The following is a 16572-nucleotide window of genomic DNA, read 5'->3' as shown; positions in this document are numbered from 1 at the left end:
CCTCTTGCTCTGCCTCCTCTCCAGCATTTGGTGTTGTCAGGGTTTTGGACTTTCGCCATCTTAATAATTAAGTAGTAGTATCTCTCTGTTGTTTTAATTTACAATTCTCTAATGACATAATGTGTTGAGCATATTTTCATATGCTCATTTGCCATCTGTATGTGTTCTTGGGTGAGATCATAATTTTTTTAGCTTTTTAAATAACCGTGGGATGGTAGATCCACCCCTATTCTGCCACTCACCGCAAAGAGATAAGATACCTCCCTTGAGAGGAGCTCTTGCTCACTGAGCTGCACACATGGAGGGCAGGTTCTGAAAAGAAGAAATTAGCAACACTGAAATCTCCAGAACAAAGGCTCTAATTAAGGTATGTATTAATGAGCATCCTTGGGGAAGAAGGATAGAAGTAGTCAGGGACACTTTCATGTCCTTGGGAAAAAAGCAAAGGGAAGGCAAATATTTTAGAAGTCTGGCAGAAGAGGTGAATTTTTTTTTTTTAATCTTTGCATGTCCTGAGCCCACAAACCTGCAGATGTCTTAGTGGTGGCCCATGGCTCTGACTGAGGGAAGCAAGCCATGCCATTTTCTCTGTAGGACATCAGGAGGGAGTCAAAGTTCCTATAAGAGTGGGAAGGTTCATAAGAAAATACCTCTAATCCCCAGGCATCTGAGAGGAGTCTGTCCTTGTGCTGGTTACAATGCTTCTATCAGACAAACCGTTACTCAGCTACAAAATAGTCTAGAACTTGAAAGTCAGGTGGCCTAACTTCTAAAAGACTGGGGTGTTTTTATTCTACCCACAAAATAGCTAAATATGGAAGAGGAGAAAGGGTTCAGAGTGAATGTAGTTTTGAGTCCTGGCTCTATGGCCTCCCTCTCTGTAACTTTAGTCAATGGACTGATGGTCTCTGAGATTCAGATATAACCGTAACTCCAGAAGCAGAAAGGAAGGATGAGTGCCTGCCTCACAGGTATTCAAGAGAAATGAATAAAGGAATGCTCCTAAAACACCTTGTCTCCTGTAATAAATGATGCACATTCTTAATACTTCGCATAGATTTTCCTGATGAGAGAACATGGGAGAAGTATGGATTGGGGGTCAGCAGGAAGGATCTGGGGAAGGACTGAGTTGAAGACCTCCCTTATTCTACGATATTAGGAGAGCAGACCAGAAGGAAGGCAAACCGAAAATTATTTTTTTTAAACAACTGTTAGACAAGTAGGAAGGAAGATGTAGGAGGAGAGACTATTATTTTGAGAGATACTAGCCACAAAAAAAAAAAAAAAGACCCACCTCCATACTTCAGAAACTATGTTTTTAAATCCACTTTAGGCACCTACTTAAATGAAATTAATATCTTTAAAAATGGCTAACTTGCCAGGCATTTCAAATTATAGAAAGAAAGATGGCCTAGTGGACAGGGGTGTCTGAATATTCAGCAGTCAAACACATTGGAAAAATAGTGTCCAAATTGAAAGTGTCTTGAATGTGAATATCGATCTGAGAATTATCATGTTGTAATTATTGAGTCTTACTTCACAAAAATATAGCATATGTGTCCTTTTTAATCGTGTCTCCTTTGATGACCTTCAACAAAGTTTTATAGTATTTTACATAACTGAATTGCAGTTTTTATCACATTTGTTCTTAGAAATCTTAGTAATTTTTGTTGCTAGAATGATTGGGATTGTTTTTTTCTATTACATTTTTAAAGTAGTTATTTATGGTGCTTATATAAGCAGTGAAAAGAATGAACTGAACTCTTAGAAGAGTGTGGCTGTTATTTCTAAAACAACAGTGCAGGGAGAAGAAAAGTAAGATACAAAATGAGAGACATGACAACCATTTGTGTAAGTCAAAAGCGAGCACAAAACAATATTATATATTATTTATGGGTACATTTAAGTATGTAAAAGTACAGGGGGAAACTGTTTGGAATGAACCATACCGGACTGGTTGCCATAGCTGCTTCCGGGCATGGGGATCGGTGGCGTAGTTAAATAGAACTTTGGCTTCATCTGCATGGCATTAGAAAGGCAGGAAGAGAGGAGAAGAAAGAAAAAAGAACCAAAAGCAAATCTGACAATATGCTAGCAATTGCTCATTCTGGGTGGTGGAACTATAGGTATTTAAATTGTCTTCATAAATTTTGGTTTTTCTTATCCCACCCAATCCCCCCTGTACTGGTCAGCTGGGGCAGTATTCAATTTTTTAAAAACATGTTAATAGACCTTATTGTTTAGAGAATCTTTAGGTTTACCGGAAATTTGGATGGAAAATACAGACAGTTCCCATATGCTCCTCTCCTCACCCCTGGACTCATTGGTCTGTTTCGGCTGCCATAACAATATACCATAGGCGAGGTGGCTCAAATGGCAGAAATGTATTTTCTCACGGTTCTGGAGGCTGGAAGTCTAAGATCAAGGTGCTGACATATTGAGTTCCTGATAAGTGCCTCTTCCTGGCTTGTAGACAGTCAACTTCTCAATTTGTCCCCCTATGACATTTTCTCTGGGCATGTACTGAGAGCGAGAGGTCTTTGGTACCTCTTCCTCTTCTTATAAGGACACCAGTCCAATCAGAGCAGGACCTCACGCTTACAACATCATTTAACCTCAGTTACCTCCTGAAGCCCTATCTCCAGATATCATCACAGTAGGAATTAGGGCTTCAATATATGGGCACATAATTCAGTCTTTAACATCCTGACTCTGGTTTCCCAGAATTCATATCCTCAAGGTCAAAGTACATGCACTCCATTTCAACAGCTCCCAAAGTCTTAACCCATTCCAGCATCAATTCTAGATGCAAAGTTTTACCTGGGTATCATCTAAATCAGGTATGAGTGAGAACTGAGGTATGATTCATCCTGAGGCTGAATTCCTCTCCAGCTGTGAGCCTGCGAAATCGCACAAGTTATGTGCTTCTAAAATACAGCGATGGGACAGGCATAGGACAGACATTCCCATTCCGCAGGGAACAAATCAGAAAGAACGGAGGGGTGGTGGGTCCCAGGCAAGCCCCAAAGCTAGCAAGGCAAATTCAATAAAGTTGTAAGGCTCAAGAATAATCCTCTTTGTCTGGGTGCTCTGCCCTCCGGCCCCACTAGGTGGCAGCGTCACCTCAGGGCCCCAAACTGGAGCCCCGCTCCCAGGGCACCGAGGGGGTGGGGGGCTTTCTGCCCCAACTGGAGGAAACAACCGTGCCCCTTGCCCCTGTGCGGACGGTGCTAGCCCTGATGATTTCTGTATCTTCAGGGTCATTCCTCCGTTTTCTTGAAGGATAAAATGTACACTTGCAGGCATATAGCTCTATTGTTCCATGCTGTAGAATCCTAGAAGTCCAACCGTGTTGGTTTATTTTGTCCTGTCTCTGCACCTTTGGACCAAATCGTCAGTGTCTCTACCCCTAGCTTCCACTGAAATGACTAATTAACTCCATGGGTGACCTCTCTATGGAGTGGTCGTCCAGCCGCACCTTAGGAGAACTCTCCAGAAACACTTCCCCATCTTTGTGGTAATGGACAGGCTTCCAAATCTTTGAGCTGTGATTCCTCTTTGTGTAACGACTCCTTCAACTTACCTCTCTCCTCTAGCATTTTACAATAATCGGCACAGAGAAGCCAGGCTGCCCCTTAACACTTGGCTTAGAAATACCCCAGCCAATTATCCAGCCTTCCACAAAACACTAGAACACAATTCAGCCAAGTTCTCTGCCACTTAGAGCAAGAATCCAATTCCTCTGCTTCCAATAACATGTTCCTCATTTCTGCCTGAGACCTCACCTTTAACATTCATATTTCCTCCCGCGTTCTGTTCACGATGACGCCTGTATTCTCTCAGACCACGGAAGCTCTTTCTCTAGCCTCCTCTCTTCTTCCCGAGCCCTCAGCATAATCACCTTTACCATCTGCATTGCCACCAACAGTCTCCTCAAAGCAACCTCGGCTTTTTCCAGCATGTGCCTCAGGATCCTTTTGCCTCCACCCATTCAGCACTTCCAAAGCCACTTAGATGTTTGTTACCACAGCACCCGCTTCTCAGTATCAGGCTGCCATAACGAAATCCCCAGACTGGGTGGCTTAAACAACAGAAATTAATTTTATCACAGTCGTGGAGGCTAGAGGTCCAAGATCAGAGTGCCAACAGGGCCGGATTCTGGTGAGACCTCTCTTCCTGGCTTGCAACCATCCATCTTCCTGCTCTGTCCTCGCTTGGTCTTTTCCCTGTGCATGCAGAGACAGAAAGAGAGAGAGAGCTTGCATGCTTGGGTGCCTCTTCTTCTTATAAAGACACCAGGCATATGGATTGGGGCTGCACCCTTATGATATATTTAACTATAATTACCTCCTTACTGGCTCATCTCCAGTTACAGTGACGTAGGTAGAGGCTGGGAAGTCCAAAATCAGGGTGCCAGGAGGCTCTGATGAGAACCCTCTTTTAGGTTGCAGATAGCCAACTTCTCCTTATAACCTCACATGGCTGAGAGCAGAGAGAAGAAGCAAGCTCTCTTGTTATTCTTTTTTTTTTTTTAAGATTTTATTTATTTATTTTTTGCAAGAGAGAGAGAGAAAGAGAATGAGAGAGCATGAGCAGGGGAGAGAAGGGCAGAGGGAGAAGCAGACTCTCCACTGAGCAGGGAGTCTGATGTGGGACTGGATCCCAGGACCCCGGGATCATGACCTGAGCCAAAGGCAGGCGCTTAACTGACTGAGACACCCAGGCACCCTCTCTAGTGATTCTTGTAAGGACACTCATACCATTCAAGAAGGCTCTACCCTCATGACCTCGTTTAACTCAATTACTTCCAAAGGAATGCACTGCTTAATACCATCACAAGGTGGGGTACAGCTTTAACATATGAATTTTGGGAGGACACAAATGTTCAGTCTATAACAGGACTTTAGGGCTTCAACATGTGAATGGGGTGGGGGGGAAGCAGTTAGAATTCAGTCTATATTTTTAAATAAAAATATTTTTAATGAATGAATCTCTCTTAGGTGCCTCTCTGACCTGGTCCTCCTGCCTTGATGGATTATACACTGGAGCCCAATGTGACGACGGTAACCGACTACTACTATCCTGATGTCCTCTCAAGCCCCTGTGATGGGGAACTTATCCAAAGAGATAGCAAGTTGCTTCTTGCTATCTTTTATTGTGTCTTGTTTGTCTTCGGTCTTCTGGGAAACAGCCTGGTCATCCTTGTCCTTGTTGCCTGCAAGAAGCTGAGGAGCATCACTGACATATACCTCTTGAACCTGGCCCTGTCTGACTTGCTTTTTGTCTTCTCCTTCCCCTTCCAGACCCACTATCAGCTGAACCAGTGGGTGTTTGGGGCTGTAATGTGCAAGGTGGTCTCTGGTTTTTATTACATTGGCTTCTTCAGCAGCATGTTCTTTATCACACTCATGAGCGTGGACAGGTACCTGGCAATCGTCCACGCTGTCTATGCCATGAAGGTGAGGACGGCCAGGATGGGCACAGCCCTGAGTCTGGCCGTGTGGCTGATTACCATCATAGCCACCAGTCCATTACTAGTATTGTACCAAGTGGCCTCTGAAGATGGCATTCTACAGTGTTATGCGTCTTACAATCAACAGTCTCTGAAGTGGAAGATCTTCATCCATTTCGAAATGAATATCTTAGGTCTGTTGATTCCGTTCACCATCCTTATGTTCTGCTATGTTAGCATCCTGCACCAGCTGAAGAGCTGCCAAAATCACAAGACCAAGGCCATCAAGTTGGTGCTCATTGTGGTGATTGCATCTTTACTCTTCTGGGTCCCATTCAATGTGGTCCTCTTCCTCACGTCTCTGCTCAACATGAATATCTTGGATGGATGTGTCCTGAGCCAGCGGCTGATTTATGCCACCCATGTCACAGAAACCATTTCCTTCACTCACTGTTGTGTGAACCCTGTGATCTACGCTTTCATGGGCGAGAAGTTCAAGAAACACCTCTCAGAAATATTCCAGAAGATTTCCAATCATATCCTCTTCTTCGTAGGAAGACAAATACCTGGGGAGGGCTGGGAAAGATCCCACTCCTCCTGTCAGCACGCCTCCCGTTCCTCCAGCACAGACTACATTTTGTGATGGGGGTGCCTGGAAGCAGCTCTTCTTTTAGGAGACAAAAATGATTTACACTGGAGTCTGAGGCTACATGAAGGGATACTTTTAGAAATGTGGTTACAGACACAAGGCATATTTCATGATAGTTAATGAACTCTTACTATTGCAAATTAATCTTCTCAGCTTTCACAGATTTTGTTTCTATTATTTGGAAATAATCCATATATCTCATTATTAAGCATAAAGTTAGCTTTGGGATTTTTTTCTTAGTTTTTGTAGTGTCTTTATCATATATCAATTTAAATTTTATCAAACGTTTTTTCACGTCTATTAAGGTGATCATATAGCTTTCCTCTATTACTCTGTTAATTTGGTGAACTGCATTGTTTGATTTTCTTATTTTAAATCAACCTGTATTTTCCCTGGGATAAAAGACCTCTTGTTCACGATCATTTTAATAAATAATTGGATTTTGGAATTTTCACATCTGTGTTCATGAGAAATATTGCCCTGTAATTTTCCTTTTAAAATGTCCTGGTCAAACATGGCAAGGATGTCCACTGTCACCACTGCTGTTCAACATAGTACTAGAAGTCCTAGCCTCAGCAATCAGACAACAAAAAGAAATAAAAGGCATTAGAATCGGCAAAGAAGAAGTCAAGCTCTCACTCTTTCCAGATGGCATGATACTGTATGTGGAAAACCCAAAGACTCCACCCCAAAATTGCCAGAACTCACACAGGAATTCAGCAACATGCCAGGATATAAAACTGATGAACAGAAATCGGTTGCATTTCTATATACTAACAATAAGACAGAAGAAAGAGAAATTAAGGAGTTGATCCCATTTACAATTGCACCAAAAACCATAAGATACCTAGGAATAAACCTAATCAAAGAGGTAAAGGTTCTGTACTCTAAAAACTACAGAACACTTATGAAAGAAACTGAGGAAGACACAAAGAGATGGAAAAACATTCCATGCTCATGGATTGGAAGAACAAATATTATTAAAATGTCTAGGCAACCTAGAGCAATCTACATTCAATGCAATCCCTATCAAAATACCATCAACTTTTTTCACAGAGCTGGAATAAATAATCCTAAAATGTATATGGAACCAGAAAAGACCCCAAATAGCCAAAGGAATATTGAAAATGAAAACCAAAGCTGGTCGCATCACAATTCTGGACTTCAAGCTATATTACAAAGCTGTAATCATCAAGACAGCATGGTACAGGCACAAAAACAGACACACAGATCAATGAACAGAATAGAGAACGCAGAAATGGCCTCTCAACTCTATGGTCAACTAATCTTTGACAAAGCAGAAAAGAGTATCCAATGGAAAAAAGACAGTCTCTTCAATAAATGGTGTTGGGAAAACTGGACAGCCACATGCAGAAGAATGAAACTGGACCATTTCCTTATACCATATACAAAAATAGCCTCAAAATGGATGAAAGACCTAAATGTAAGACAGGAATCCACCAAAATCCTAGAGGAGAACACAGGCAGCAACCTCTGTCACCTTGGCCACGGCAACTTCTTGTTAGACACAACTCCAAAGGCAAGGGAAACAAAGGCAAAAATGAACTATTGGGACTTCATCAAGATAAAAAGCTTTTGCACAGCAAAGGACACAGTTGACAAAACCGAAAGACAACTAACAGAATTGGAGAAGATATTTGCGAATGACATATCAGATGAAGTGCTAGTATCCAAAATCTATAAAGAACTTATCAAACTCAACACCCAAAGAAGAAATCATCCAATCAAGAAATGGGCAGAAGACATGAACAGACACATAAAAAATGCTCAATAACACTTGGTATCAGAAAAATACAAATCAAAACCACAATGAGATACCACCTCACACCAGTCAGAATGGCTAAAATTAATAAGTCAGGAAATGACAGATGTTGTAAAGGATATGGAGAAAGGGGCACCCTCTTACACTATTGGTGGGAATGCAAGCTGGTGCAGCCACTCTGGAAAACAGTGGAGATTCCTCAAAAGGTTGAAAATAGAGCTACCCAGCAATTGCACTACTCGGTATTTACCACAAAGACACAGGGGCACCTGCACCCCAATGTTTATAGCAGCAATGTCCACAATAGCCAAACTGTGGAAAGAGCTCAGATGTCCATCGATATGAATAAAGGAGATGTGATATATATATATATATATACATATATATATATATGTATATATATATATATATATACCCTGATCCGAAGGGGCACCTGCACCCCAATGTTTATAGCAGCAATGTCCACAATAGCCAAACTGTGGAAAGAGCTCAGATGTCCATCGATATGAATAAAGGAGATGTGAGATATATATATATATATATATATACCACTCAGCAATTAAAAAAAAAAACCACACACACACACACACCAAAATCTTGCCATTTGCAATGACCTGGATGAAATTAGAGGGTATTATGCTAGGCAAAATAAGTCAATCAAAGAAATATAATTATCAAATGATCTCACTCATATGTGGAATTTAAGAAACAAAGCAGAGGATCATAGGGGAAGAGAGGAAAAAATAAAACAAGATGATTTCAGAGAGGGAGACAAACCATAAGAGACACTTAATCATAGGAAACAAACTGAGGGTTGCTGGAGGAGAGGAGGGTGAGGGGATGGGATAACTGGGTGCTGGACATTAAGGAGGGCCCGTGATATAATGAGCATTGGGTATTACATAAAACTGATGAATCACTGACCTCTACTTTTGAAACTAATAACACATTAAATGTTAATTAACTGGGGACACCTGGGTGGCTCAGTCAGTTAAGCAACTGCCTTCACCTCAGGTCATGATCCCAGGGTCCTGGGACCAAATCCTACATCAGGCTCTTTGCTCCGCAGGGAGTCTGCTTCTCCCTCTGCCTGCCATTCCTCCTGCTTGTGCTCTCTCTCTGACAAATAAATAAAATCTTTGTTAAAATGTTGATTAATTGAATTTAAATAATAAATAAATAAATAAATAAATTAAAGTAAAATAAAATAAAATATCCTGGTCAGATCAGCAACAACATGAATGAACCTAGATGTATTATACTAAGTGAAATAAGTCAGAGATAGAAAAACAGATACCATGAGATTTCACTTGTATGTGGAACTTAAGAAACAGAACAAATGAACAAAGAAAAAAGAAAAAAAAAAACAGATTCTTAAATACGGAGAATGAACTGGTGGTTGCCAGACAGGAGGTGGGGGGTGGCGGGGATGGGTGAAATAGAGGATTAAGAGGTACAAACTTGCAGTGTTAAAATCAGTCCTGGAGATGAAAAGCTCAGCATGAGAAATACAGTCAGTGATGTTGTTTGGTGACAGACGGTGGTGACTACACTTACTGTGTACAAGCACTGAGATGAGCACTGAGTAGTGTACAGAATTGTTGAATCACTGTCATGTATACCTGAAAGTAACATAACACTGTATGTTAATTATACTTTAATAAAATGTCCTGGTCAGATGTGATCTCCAAAAAATGTGTTGGAAAGTATTTCTTTTGCCACTACTCTCCGAAAGAGTTTGTGCAAAATATTGGGTGTTACTTTACCCTTAAAGGTTTGGTAAAATCCATTAGTGAAGCCATCTGGGATTTTTCTGTAGCAAGACTTCCAATTATGCATTCACTTTCTTTGGCAGATGAAGATAATTCAGATTTTCTGTCTTTGCTTGTCTCAGTTTTGGAAAGTTGTGATTTTAAAGGAATTTTCCCATTTTAAGTTGTCAAATTAACATAAAGTTGTTTCTAATATCTTCTTATAGTATTTGTATGAGAATATGAAGTAATGTCCTTTTTCATTCCTAATTCACACCAAATCATTGGTGATTTGTATTTTCTCTCTTTTTTGCTCTTGATCACTCTTAGGAAGTTTATTAATTTTATTAATCTTTAAAAAAAACAGCTTTACATTTGTTGATTTTCTGTTTTTGTCTTTACACTGATTTCCGCTGTTATCTTTATCTCTTTAAGATTTATTTATTTATTTGAGAGAGAGAGCGCTAGAGTGAGTGGGGAAGTGCTGAGGGAGAGGAAGAGAGAGAAATCAAATAGACTCCCCACTGAGGGTAGAGCCCGAGGCACTCCCCACCCCACCCCCAGTCCTCCCCCACCCTCACCACCCCCATGGCTAGACCTCAAGACCCTGAGATCATGACCTGAGCCAAAAGGAAGAGTTTGGATGCTTAACTGACTGAGCCACCCAGGTGCCCCCACTCTTATCTTTGTCTTACCTGCTTTCCTTAGGTTTAATTTCTATTTTCTTTTAGCTTCTTGAAATGGAATCTTAGATTACCGATTCTCAACCTTTGTTCATTTTTGAAAGATGTCTTTACATCTTACACTGCATCCCACACATTTTCATACAATTGATTTTCATTGATTTCCAATTTAAATTATTTTTTATTTTCCATTGTGAATTCTTCTTTGTATCATGAGTTGTTCAGAAATGAATTTATATTTTCCAAACAGGGGCGCCTGTGTGGTTCAATTGGTTAAGCATCTGCCTTCAGCGCAGGTCATGATCTCAGGGTCCTGGGACTGAGCCCCATGTCGGGCTGCCCACTCAGCAGGAAGCCTGTTTCTCCCTCTGCCTGCCACTCTCCCTGCTTGTGCTCTCTCTTTCTCTGACAAATAAATGAATAAAATCTTTGAAAAAAAATTTCCAAACATTTGGGGGGTGGCGGGTGCCTGGGTGGCTCAATCGGTTAAGCATCTGCCTTGGGCTCAAGTCATGATCCCAGAGTCCCAGGATCCAGCCCCACATGGGGCTCCATGCTCAGTGGGGAATCTGCTTCTCCCTCTCCCTCTGCCCCTCCCCCTGTTCCTTCTCTTTCTCTCTTGCTCACTCTCTCTTTCTCTCTCAAATAAATAAATAAAATATTTTTTTAAAAATTTCCAAATATCTGGATTTCTTTACACTTTAGTTTCTAGTTCGACTCCTCCACTCTCAGAGAATATATATGTGTGCATTTGGTTTTTTGAAATTTACCAAGAATTGTTTTATGACCCTGAATATGGTTTATTATGGTAAATGTTCCTTGTACACTTGAAAAGAATGGGTGTATTGAGTGATTGTTGGCTGAAGCTGGTTAATCAGATTGCTCTTTATTTTTGCTGTTTTTGCTGTTTGCTTATTCTATGAGTCACTACAAAAAATATATTAAAGTCCCAACTGTGATTCTGAGTTTGTCTGTTTTTCATTTTAATCCCATTAAATTTTGCTGTATATATCTTGAAACTATGTTATCAGGTGCATGCAAATATAAGATTTGTATACCTATTGGGTTGACTCTTTTATTATTTTTTTTTTAAGATCTTGTTTATTTGAGAGAGAGAGAGAAATAACGTGCACAGGGGGAGTGGCAGACAGAGAAGCAGGCTCCCTGATCAGTAGGCAGCCCGACATGGGTCTCGATCCCAGGACCCCGAGATCATGACCTGAGCCAAAATCAGACACGTAACCGACTGAGCCACACAGGTGCCCCTATCATTTTTTAAGTTTATTTATTTATTTATTTATTTATTTATTTATTTATTTGTAATCTCTATACCCAACATGGAGCTCAAACTCATGATCTCAAGATCAAGAGTCACATGGTCTTCGACTGAGCCAACAGGTGCCCCAACTCTTTTATCATTATTAAATGTTTCTTTTCCTCCAACAATACTCCTCGTCTGAAAGTTTGCAACGCTCAGCATTAATATAGCTACACCAGCTGTCTTCGGATTAGTGTGTATGTATTGTGTTTCTCCAGACTCTTCTACTTCAAACGGAACTATTTTCTTATACTTAGTTTCTCTCCTATAAACAGAATTTAGTTGGGGCTTTTTTTCCCCTTTTTGCATAGAAAGAGTTTCTTTACCACAAAGATACATAATATGTATAAAATCTAAAAATCACCTTTAGATAGAATATTCTGTTGGATCCCATTATATAGTATACAAAAGGTTGATTTCTGATTTCAGAACCATTTTTTCTTTTCTTTTCCAAGTTAACATAATTTCAATAACAGATGATACATTGTGCAAAATTGACACACGTTATATTGACCATATTGCAAATAAATGCCTGGCGGGCAACCTACTCATTTTAGGAAAGCATCCAAACAGATTTATCTTGAAATGTTTAAATATGTGCTTAGAATATTCACACACCATTCCTCCAAAAAGTGTAACTCCTGAAAAACATGAGAAGGTTGCTTCTTTCTCCGGATTTAGATACGAATTTAACTTATTCAGAATATCCTGTGAGCTCCATTATTATGTTAGGTCACTAATAACAGAAGACAAACTCCTCATTCTGAATATCCAGACACTGAAATTCTAGTTGAAATGTAACCATGTAGCGATTTCCTGATAATCGGTGTCTTTGTAGAACTTGCATTATACTGTGATTTCAGTGCTTGGTAGATCCTCTTTTCTTGGAGTAATTTCTTACCCTGATGCCAGTGTGATATGTGCTTAATGAATAGTTGTTGAATGAATAAAGAAATGGGCCCCTGAAACAAGACAGGATAAGAACTAGGGTGAGGTAGATATGCAGGGCTTGTACCTGGCTCTCAGGCTGATGAAAGCCACACCAGAGAGGTGGGAGATGTTCTGGGGCACAGAACATCTTTGAGGAGAAAGCCCACACATAAGCAAAGTTTTCCAGCAGTTTTGCATTATTCAGAAACCCCCTCCAGCCCAGGTTAAGTGCTCCTGACAGAGGGTTTCAAACTTACCAGGGACAACTTTAGCAATCCTAGCAAGGTCTGCCTCTTTAAGAAACTGCACAGAGAGCCAGCAACCTGAAAGTCACATCCATGACCCATCCACGGTCTTCTCCATGAGTTCTTTATAAAGCTCCACTGTGGTGGGGCTCCAGGCAGCACTAGGATGGGGAATAATCCTTCTACTGGATTGGAAGTGGCTGCTGGAAACCTGAAAAGTCCAAAAGAGTTGTCAGACTATGCCTGATACTATTCTGGTTTGATTCATTAATTCATGCACATATTTAATACATGGGCTTGTTTTCCCCAGGCAGAGCAAGTACCAATATCTGGAGGTGAGAAGGAACATGTCTAGTTCCCAGAACTGCAGAAGCAGAAATGTTTAATGGTAGGGAAGGGAGGCCAGGGAGCAGGTCAGAGAGAAAGCCAGGGGCCTGACCTGCCATGTTAAAGAACTCAGGCCTTATCCAGAAGAATTATATGTAGGAGAATGAAATGGTCAGATTTGCATGTTGGAAAGATTGCCACTTACACATAGGGATTTGTAGTCTGCTTAAGCCTCAGTGACCCTGGTGGTACACAATTCAAAGACACAGTCTTTCCCCTGCCACTTCCCTGTCTCGCTTCCCCATGTCGTCTAGGCTTTACTCCTGAGATGGTTCACCTTGGTTGGCCATCAGGCTTATCATGCCTCCTTATGCATATGCCTCACATTACAACTGGAGGCTCAACCAGAGACTCCCTTTTCTGGCAGACAGAGGAGAGGACAGATGTAGGTGGCCAGCCCTCCTCCCAGGAATTCTGGATAATCCATCACATGGCAACACCTTCTTGTACCTTCTACCTGGTTATTATTCGTATTCACTGGTGCCAATCAGTCCTGTTATTATCCTGTTATTATCCTGTACCTGGTCTTGTGCAGTTTCTACTTTTTTTCTGGCTTGTTTCTTGGCTTACTCACAGTTTCCTGTATATGCTTTTTCTCACCCACACAGATGGAAAGAAATATAGATTCTCATTTATAGGACAGACAGGCCCTTGGGGTGGGGGGAAGCCTAGTAATGATCGCCAATCCTCATTGCCCTCCTGCTGGAGGCTCTTTTGCCAGCAAGTAGATGGTAGAGCAGCATTTGAATTCAGTCTCCATAATTTCTTCCCATTAGTATACTGCATTTCCTGTTACTTGTCCCTTAACTGCTCTGAGCATCAGTTTTCAAGTCTGTAAAATGAGAATAACACCGTTAATCGGGTATCCTACTGTCCCAGAGGCCAGGCGCCACAGCCCCCTGGGGACAGGGCTCTTGTTCCTTCTAGCGGTCAGTTTGAGCTGTGCTCCTGAATTGGGGAAGGAGCACCCATGGAAAGGAAGGGCTCAGAAGTGGCTTTGAAGGGACAGGAGGAGGCAGTTGGAAGACTTCTGACTTTATATGCCTAACCTGTCATGAGAATTTCTGCTTTGAGATTCTCAGCAACAATGCAGATGTTCGACGATTGTTTGGATTGTATGTACTGAAGGCTTCACCCTTGAACTCTGATTAAGTCATCTACATCCTCCCCGTGTCCCTTGGAGATGATACTGTACAGGAAAATCTTATCTAAATTTCAGACCTTGGTAATTAGAAGAGGGGACGTATTTGCTTATTTTACAGACAGGATTTTTGCCTGCCAAAAATCAGTGCATTTCAGATTATTCAGTTCATAGAAACTGTGGCATCCTGAATCCATGAGCCGTCCACTCCACTGCTAACCTCTTCTCCCCGGAAGCCGCTCTTCTCTCTCAGAGGAGTGTGGGGCTACTCCAGGAGGTGCAGGTGGGAAGCCAGGGCAGTGGGGTTTCCCGAGGACCTTCCTAAGGGGCAGGGCTTTTCTGTCTTGGAGACCTGCACCGCCTAAAGGGTCAGTCCCCAGCCTGTGGTCCCCTCCCCGACCCGATTCTTTTCTCTAGTCCAAATGATAGAAGAAGCCCACCTCCTTCTCCGGATCACAGAGATGGAGAGACTTGGCTTTGAATATGTCATCTTCCACAGTGACTCAGAGAAGACATGTGTCTGCTCATTCTAGCCTGGGCCCTTCCTGGAGGGGCCACCTGCGTGAGGCTGGAGGAACAGCTAAGCTGACAGTTCAAACTGGCTTTTGCTTGGCCAAAGAGCAGGGAGCCCTAGGCTAGCTGGTGAGTCTGTGGCTGCCGTGAGCAGGTTCTCGGTTACTGCCACACACAGGAGCATAAACTTCATTCTACTGGCTCCCTGGAGAAGGGCGGCTCTACCGGCCCCTCAGTGACGCACCCCAGGTGGGGCCCCCTCCCTGTTTAGGGACTTCTTCACTGATCCTCAACCTCCCAAATGACACTGGAGCACACAGTGGGTGTTAAACACGATAAGGGAGAAAGTCATGCCTTCTCAGTTCCAGTACATGCCCGACCCTGTATAGGGAGCTTTGGTTATATAAACTGTTCATAAAAATTCTTAGAAGGAGAGATTCCTTTTTCCTGTCTTACAGATGAAGACACAGATGTCCTGAATGGTTATGTGACTGAGGTCACGTTGCTAGAAATGTGGGATTCAGAGTCAGGTCTCTATCGCTGAGCCATTCTGTTTCCACCAGACACCTGCCCAGGAGGGAATGCAAGATTCAGCAGAATTCGAGGTTGAGGCTGGTGGTGGGGGGAAGGACTTCTTCCGCCAATTTGAATAGCTCATCCCCTTCTAAGCAGGTGCAGCTTGCTTCAGACAATGTTGCTTGTCTTTCCCTGGCCAATGTATTTTCTCTCGCTTTTCTGCTCCACTCTGAGGGAGGTAAGAATCTGATCCTGGATGACAGGGAGACCTTCAGCATTTTGCCTCACCAGCAACTGGCTGTGCCACATGAAATCCTGGGTGACTATTTCTCCCCTCACCTGGCCCTGCAGGATTCTCCACGTGGTGTGCTGGGCACCCTGCTAGACACCACATTTTTCATAACGGCATACAACAGTGCCAACGCGGTCTTTACAGAGACTGTGAGCATCACCTTCCTGCCTGGGTGCCTCAGTCGGTTAAGCGGCAGACTCTTGATTTCAGCTCAGGTCATGATCTCGGGGTTGTGAGATGGAGTCCTGCCTCAGGCTCACGCTGGGTGGAGAGCCTGCTTAAGATTCTCTCCCTTTGCCCCTCCCCACCCCCACTCTCTCCTTCACTCTCTCTCTTATAAAAAAAGAGAGAGAGAGAGAGAGAGATCTGTTTCCCTGCCTGTGTCCAAGCTAGGAGTGAGTGACTGCTGTGGGGTTATCCCATGTGTTATAATGGAAAATAAGGGCTCATGCAGCAATTCTGATGGCAAAGAGGACTTCCTACTTTTGCTTTTCTTGTGCACCAACCTTAGATGTTCCTTTTTTATCCAAGGACTAGGTAACAAGCTTGAAGATGGGTTATATGTTCAAACGTAAACATAATCTACATAGGATGCTGATGAGCTGTTTTTGGCCACCTCTGATTGAGGGAAACACCAACGAATGTTCCCGTAAATATCTAAGTCAGTCTACAAAAATTCTGGGCTCCTACTGAAATGATAATTCCTTACATTTAATTCGTCTCTTACTTAACACTTACATGCACATTATTTCATTTGATCTTTACTCTAATCCTGGGAAGTGGGTACTTTTATCTCCAATTTGAGAAATGGGGAAGCTGAGGTGAATACACAGCTAGAAAGTGACAAAATCACTTCTCTGCTTGCTCCCAAGGGCCCCTTTCTTTGCATGCTAGCGCTCTGCCTCCGTGGGC

At 42.2% G+C, this 16572-nt stretch overlaps 1 protein-coding gene across 1 annotated transcript; it reads left to right on the top strand.

Moving 5' to 3' along the window:
- Positions 1–299: 299 nt before the first annotated feature.
- On the top strand, positions 300–7838 carry CCR8 (C-C motif chemokine receptor 8). Its single transcript, XM_026496583.3, has 2 exons — positions 300–367; positions 5001–7838. Exon 2 carries the CDS (start codon positions 5031–5033, stop codon positions 6093–6095), a length of 1065 nt encoding a protein of 354 aa, XP_026352368.1. The 5' UTR covers positions 300–367; positions 5001–5030; the 3' UTR covers positions 6096–7838.
- Positions 7839–16572: the final 8734 nt, after the last annotated feature.

The sequence above is a fragment of the Ursus arctos genome, unplaced genomic scaffold, assembly GCF_023065955.2.
Source record: "Ursus arctos isolate Adak ecotype North America unplaced genomic scaffold, UrsArc2.0 scaffold_20, whole genome shotgun sequence".
Classification (NCBI taxonomy): Eukaryota; Metazoa; Chordata; class Mammalia; order Carnivora; family Ursidae; genus Ursus; species Ursus arctos.
The sequence above is the reverse complement of the archived record's forward strand: the minus strand, read 5'-3'. Positions and strand labels throughout refer to the sequence as shown.

Bases quoted from the DNA above. Each gene is read 5' to 3' on its own strand.
- CCR8 (XM_026496583.3), top strand. From the start codon at position 5,031: ATGGATTATACACTGGAGCCCAATGTGACGACGGTAACCGACTACTAC.